Source organism: Egretta garzetta, unplaced genomic scaffold, assembly GCF_000687185.1.
Source record: "Egretta garzetta isolate BGI_Z169 unplaced genomic scaffold, ASM68718v1 scaffold291, whole genome shotgun sequence".
NCBI classification, from domain to species: domain Eukaryota; kingdom Metazoa; phylum Chordata; class Aves; order Pelecaniformes; family Ardeidae; genus Egretta; species Egretta garzetta.
The window spans coordinates 2,307,721-2,314,916 of record NW_009258783.1 but is presented as its reverse complement, the minus strand read 5'-3'; the positions used below and the strand labels follow the sequence as shown (position 1 = coordinate 2,314,916).

Genomic DNA, 7,196 nt, shown 5'->3' with positions numbered 1-7,196 from the left:
GCGAAGCAAGCAGAAAGGTCTGCTACGAGGGGTCCCGTTGCCGCGGCACTGAACAAAGGGGTAGAGCCAGTGAGTAAGCAAACCCCATGCCAGCTTTCACAGCCAAATCTCTCTGTGTGCTGCTGACCACGCGGTGGAATGGCTGAAGGGATTTCTGTTCCTAAAATGGTTCAAGATCCTCAGATGAAGGATGCTTTACAAATACTGAGGGATGGTGTTATGCAAGACGGTACACCCAACGAGTTACCTCCAATAGCCAAGATGTCACTCTCGGTAACGATCAAAGAGCAGGAAAGAGCTGGGCTGGAGCTCAGGAGTGTTGAGAAATTGCCCTGGTGACTGAGGGAGAGGAGGGGAGGAAGGCAGCATGCTGCTGTGATCTGGTCACTGCTCTTGCCTCACACTTGGGACAGATAACCACATCACTCCTCAGCCAAGAGGAGCTGCAACAGCCTTTTTGTGCAAAGCTGCACTTGTCTTGCAGGCTAGGCTCCAGGGGTGGAGCGATTTGCAGAATATATTGAGCTGGCTTCTGCTTTTATGGCTTGGTCAGGCCTGGTACCCTTCCTGGTGAGAGGGCAGAGGCTTCACTGTACTGAGGTCAGTGCCTTTCCACATGATGCTTGATGCTGTAACCAAACAACAGGGAGGAACGAGCCTGCATTACTGCCTTGATTCCTTTCCTTCTCTGTGTTGATACTGGAGCACTTTGCAGTTTGCAGACTCCCAGGACATACAGCCTGAAAGAGAGGAAGAGAACTGGTCTTTATATATTGCAAAGGAGATCCCTTAGTATTTTGTACATGGAGAAGGTGAGGTATAGGAATGAGCAAATATCCCCCAAACACATGGTTTTCCAGGAGTGGGGGTTTTTTTGTTAGCTGCAATTCCCTATATTCCCAGAATCACATTCACTTCCAGTTTTGTGGCTTCCTTGCAATGAGGTCTGACATAGGTCAGTTGACATAGGTCTGTCTTGCTGTGTCCTGTCCCCTGCGCACCAGTCCCTGGCACTGGACATGGGGGGCTGAGCATGGCACAAGTGCAGCGGAGAGGACATGGGATAAGAATCAAAATGGATGCAGAAGGGGAGGTAAACGGAGCTTTTTAGCGCCTCTGATTTTCATTCCTGGCTGATTACTTAACAGGCCAACTATTTAGCATGACCATTGTCTGCTTTAAGTGTTAGCACATAAAAGTGTGCACCCATGACTATTAGCAAACAGGGCTGGAACATAAAAGGAGCTCTGCAGCCTGAGCTGCTCAGAATACTCATTTAGCACGAGACACTGGACATAATGACATCTGCATTTAAGTCCATTATACCAATGCATGTGATTTTTCTTTTCCTGGTTAGCAAATGGCCTCATATTTTTCAAATTATCCTCTGAGGTTTTAAATGACATGGTGAGGGATAATGAGCCAGACCCCAGGATGGATGAGGCAGAAAAGGGGTCTCCTCCTTTATCCATTGCTTTGCAATAATGAAATAAGAGGCAGTCCAACGAGCTCTGCTGACAGCTCTGTCCTAACCAGAATGGAGTCAGCCAGCTGGGAAGGACATGGGAGACACCTCTGCCCATTTCGATCCTTTATCTCAGGTCTGAGTGTATTTCCCATCTAGGGCAGGAGGAAACACCGGGGAAGGTGACTGCACATCAAAACCAAAATCCTTTTGCTTCATTCTGACTTCTTCCATGAAATCTGATTTTACCCTTTATTTTCCTTTTTCTTGGGAAAAATATTTTCACCAGGGGAGAGAAGAGGCACTTGGATTGTTATTCTGTGATTTTTCCCCCTTCCTACTCCTAATAGGCCCAAGAGGGGCATTTTCGCTCCCTGCATAGAAACAGTATCACAGGGCTGGAGGGAAGGTGCAATTCCCAATATTAAGCCACCAGCTCCTGACCTTTGGAAAAGGCAGGAACTCACCCAAAAATCACTGCCACACTGTTATCAGTCATGGCCACCTTGATCAGTGCCATCCTTGGCCTCCCCATTACTGCCTGGCACTGCTCACCCCTGTTTCGACTGGCCCTCTCGCACAGCACTGTACCAGCACACCAGAGCCACAGGCACTGGCCTGTTCCTCGCCCGGCTGCCTCCTGTGGCCGCCCCACTGCCTTCCTCGGAGAGCAGCAAGACATCTGAGGAGTGAGGCTTGACGGGACAGTAACAAGAGAGTGCTTTGCTATGCCCTTGCCTGGTCTGGGCTCTCCAGATGGCAGAGGGACCCTTTGTCCTAGCCAGGGCTCCAGTTTTGAAGATGATAGGTTTTTCTGGTAGGAGCACTCCTCAAGAAGATGCTGTTCCTCAGTGAAACCAAGTGTCAAAACCTTTTTGAGGTCTTCCAAAGTCCTTTCAATGTTTTCTTTTGAATTTTCTTGGAAGAAAACACTGTGGCACCAGATTGGGAGTTCTGGAGTGTTTCTTCTTGAAAAAAACTGGTTTGTTGTTGGATAAAAGCCTTTTGGACCAGCTGGTTCCCACCAGACTCAAACATCACAAGAACCAGGATGATATCATTGCCCCGGGACGGATCTACACCTGAAGCAGACAAGACATCCATTTGCGGTGGTCATGCTTCAGAATGTCATTCTGTTGGAAGACCACAGTGAAATACATTTACCGTTTGGCAGGTTCTGCTTGGAAATAAACACATGGGTGTGTGATCTCAAATGTTATGACAGTACATTTGCACAGTCAAGAACTCAATTGCTCAGAGCCTCGTCCCTGCTAGGTGATAGATGTCCAAGTTCAGGCTGACAGGATATGTCCAGGGCTGTGTATTAGAGGCAATGCTAAATATTTTTTATTTGACAGTTTCTTCCGGTGTGTGGAATTCAGGAGCGCTGCTCATTTCAGCTCTCACTGGCCACACCACCAGCTCAGGTGCTTTTGGAGGCCATTTCCCTGACAGTCCTGATCCCCGCTGCAAGGACAAAGCACTAGTTATCATGCACCTTCCCAACACTGCTAAATTTGCGCATCTGCATGCACACAACTGGGTTTGCATATGAGGCCGGCAGCAGCTGCCAGGGATTCTCCATCTCCTGAAGGACCAGTATTCAAACTGGTGAGGCCAATGCTCAGCCAGGCATTTGTCCCTGCTGCAAGTCGGAGGTGGGCATGTGTGTAATGCAAGGGAGAAATTACAGCAGCGCCAGTTTCCCGTCACCCAAGGATCGGCAGTTTCCACAGCTGCTTCTCACAGGCCCTGCCATATAAATGTCTGTGCTTGGCTGGTTACGATGGGAATTGCCATTCACCACGGCGTGAGGGGGCTTAAGCTGTCTCAGAGCAAGTTGTCAGTTAACCAACGCTTAATGTAGAGCCATCTGATCAGTATGAGGTATGTCCTCACAGGTAAAAAGCATTAAACATTTCAGATGCGGCAGCTTCTGAAGTCTTCCAGGATACCTTCCGCAGCACTCATTATTATCTTCCTGCCTCTCAGAGGGAGCAGTCAAAATAGGCACTTTGTGTTCATTACCCAGAGTAATATTCACTGGTCTATTTAATTAATGCTTAGAAAATGTACTTGATGAATTATAAGTTACTGGGGGTGGGGAGGCATGGAGAATGCAGAAATAGATTAACATTGGCTGATCTTTTAAACTTTTTCAGAAATTATTTCTCCAGTTTTTACACTCACAAAGTCTTGTGGGGTGTTCCCCCTTCTTGCAGGCACCTAATTCCTCGCAGCAACAGTTGCTGGCTATCAAGGAACCTCTTGCAGGAGGTGCTAGAGGCAAAGCTGTTTGTTGGCCGTATTGCAAGAGATGTAGGTAGCGGAGCAGAGGTGTCGGACACATTGTACTGCCTCTTTCTGTGCCCAGCCTATCCATTATTTCCTGGATGTATCGGCTTCACAGCGTACAGAGGAATGCTGCTCTCAGGGGAGTCCTCAACAGAAATCTGAGAGTTGCCGCTTAAAACTGATGATCGTGAAACATGCCATAAGAAAGGGCTTTATAAGGCTTAACGGGCAAAACAGACAGAGGGGGGCAGAGGAGGGAGGAGTATTTTCTAAATGCAGCACAACAGCCCCAAGCAGCTAAATGATTTTCTGAAGGTCATGAAGGAAACCTGTGTCCGAGTCAGGAATTTAACCCAGATTTTTTGCTTGGTTCATTGCCTTAGCAGCTGGATGTTTCTTCCTGCCTCCTTCGTCACTGACATCGGTCATTGTAAAGTGCGGTTTCCTTCACCGTATTTGGAAAAGGTGGTAACAGGAGGAGGTCTGACAGTGATTCATGATCAGTGCAAAAAAAGGTGTCTTTCCCTCCCCTTTCTGTTGTTGCAGCACTGGCTGTGAATTCAGGGGAGTCTGCTCCAGTTCGGGTTTTCTGAGCTTGCCACACAGAAAATCCCTTAAGAGTTCTCTCTGCAAATCTGTTTTCTTTTAAGTAGCACCAATTTCCTGGTGCACATGCTTTGCATTTGTCTGGGTGCATGTGTGAGAGCCAGTAACTCCCCAGCACACTCTCCACTCTGGAGATCACTTGAGAATTGGGTTTTCTTTGTGAAAATGAAGTATCATGTGCAGGCTCTGTGCTCCGAGAGTCTCGATTTTGCACAGAAAATATCTGTGTATGTGTCTATGTGGAAAGCCTTGGGAAAGATCCTTGGATCCTTAAGAAATGCAATATTGCCCTCTAGTGATGGTGAGGATGGTCTCATTTGATCTGATGAAACAAAAAGCATTTTGGCTAACCTTCACTGGGATTCAAAAATGGAATAAATGTTCCTATTTTCTTCTGACCCTGGAATTAAAGATCCTACCGTCACAACTTGGAGAGCACTGGTAGTGGTGATAAGCAGAGGAGGTTCTTCAAGAATCATAGAATGTATAAAATTATCACTTTTCTCCATGAATTCAGCAGATGGAAAGACAGCTGCACTCAGAGAGCAGCTCTACTAAGAAGGTTCCTTTTTTTAATGCAGCATCTTTTTTGCATTTCTAAAGCCAAGTATAATTTTATTTGCCAAAAAAAAAAAAAAGAGAGGCAGTTTCAAGGACAGGAGGTGAAAACCCAGTGGAAACCAAAAGAAAAATAAAATTAAGAAAAAGTTTAATTTTTCTGCTTCATGATCCCTACACTCAAATGGGTTTTAATTGGGTTTTATTTTTCTCATTTGAACTCTTCTGGCGGAGGAGAAGGAAGAATAACAGCCGGAGCACTTCAGCAGATGGACAAAAAGAGCTCAAAATGTTTCTCTCACTCTAGTAAGCAAGTAGTTGGTCGTACCTGCCAGGAAATAAACTGTTTTGAAGGGTTTCAGAAGACACTCAGGAGCACTACAAAGCTTTGACCTTTACCCCTAAGAAGGTTACATTTAAGGCCCTCGATTCTGCAAATAGATCAACATGGACAATCCCTCCAGCGCCTGGGTGAAGCCCCAGGAGTGTCAGCAGGTCTCTCAGCTCCACTCCCAGACCGTAGGGTCAGGGAGTAAGGTTTCTCTGTAACTGGACCCCGCATGTCAACCCAGATTTCTAAGGTTTCTCATTTTTTTAAGTTCCTGATGCAGACAGCATTTCCCTGGCACCTTCCCTATTCTAATTGCCTCTGACAAGGCACGATAGTACTGGAATTTTTGTAAGGAACATTGCTGCCACTGTCTGCAACTTAAAGATCACTATAAAACAGGGGGCAGGGTGGGCAGATAGATGTATTTTTTTTTCCTTACTTAAAACACGAAGTAAAAGCAAAATTCACCTTAATCATTCACTGAACTATCCAGACTTTCTCTGCTACTACAGGGACACACAACATACTTACATGTAGCAATCAGTCATTAACTTTGACGGTATCCTGAGCTTTTTTCCCCAAAAGATCACAAGGCAGAATTAAGAGCTGGAGTAGATTCAAGCCAGTGGCAGAACTCTCACAGAGTTCACTGCCAAAGGATCAAACCTTCAAAGCAGGCAGGACATGGAGTACTGAATTGAGTCCTGCATATCGTGGGCTTTCAACATAATTGCAAATATTTGGGGTAATCATGCAATGCAAGAGAATAGGTTTTTCTAACACTGAGGCTTTGGGCCGGTCTGCTTTCTACCGAGTTCTGTGAAGTCATCTCCAAAAAAAATTAGATTATTGGCATTCCCTGTCATCCCCAGCATCACTACTCACAGTACTGGTAAATTGTGCAAGGTCCTTAACTATTGCTGGTTGCTTACTCTGTGACCATAGCTGCTACATGCTAACTGTTAAAATATGGAAAGAAGCCTTTGTAAAATTCACCTTATGCAGAGCTGAAGTGGACAGGGAAAGACCCCAGAAGTGGATTTCTGTCAGTGAACATTTTTCAAGATGCAGGTCAACAGCACAGAAATGGGCAGGTTAGGTAAAGGAGCGAAGAAGAAATGCCAAGATATGATGGAGAATGAAGGGGAGTTTACAAGCAAACAGAATAAAGGATTATTTGAAGTTTAAAATCAAAACAAAAGATTATTTAGAAACAAAGTCGTCCACCTGATGATCCAGTTCCTTTGGTATGGCTTGGGGTGGTGGTGACTGATCATGTCCTGGAGCATGCACAAGCCTCTTTCATGACCCCAGTCTGTCATAAGCAAAGAAACTTCATTTTTTAGCATACTCAACATGACTCCATTGACCACATTTTTGATGTAATGAGTGCATTTTCATGTTTTGCCATAGTTCCCCCTTGTGTCTCACTTCTCTTGCTTTCCCTTTCAGGTTCTACATTGAAAGCATCTCCTATTTAAAGGACAATGCCACCATTGAGCTGTTTTTCTTGAACGCCAAATCCTGCATCTACAAGGTAAGGACTCGGGGAGCTCTGGGTGGCACTGGCGTGGGCTGAGACACCTGGGTCTGCATCCCCTGACCCAAAATTTACATTGCTTACACCGGGACTTTGATGATATACCACCTCCCCCTCCTCCCACCTTCCCTCACTTCTCTGTCTCTAACCACCCTGGCCAGCTTCCCTGTCAGAGAGAGGTTCTGAGGTAAAGCACACCTGGAAGTCACGCTTGTGGTTGGTAGGAAAGAATCTGCAGCTGCTAAAATGATAAATTGGCTTGTATTTAGAAGGAAATGCCAGGGTTTGTGTTAAACAAGCGCCGGTGGAGAAGCTGTTGGGGCCCGCGCTGGGCTGCGTGGATGTCGTTAGCGGTTCCCGCCCGAAGAGGGCGGCGGTGGCCGCGCGGGCTGCGGCGCGGG

General features: G+C 46.3%; 1 protein-coding gene across 1 annotated transcript in view; it reads left to right on the top strand.

The window, feature by feature from the left end:
* Window positions 1-7,196, top strand: part of FRMD4A (FERM domain containing 4A) — a 185,939-nt gene that overhangs the window by 101,968 nt on the left and 76,775 nt on the right. Inside the window, exon 5 of the mRNA XM_035889183.1 lies at window positions 6,708-6,792. Within this exon, the coding sequence (XP_035745076.1) occupies window positions 6,708-6,792 (85 nt within the window). The remainder of the gene's footprint in view (window positions 1-6,707; window positions 6,793-7,196) is intronic.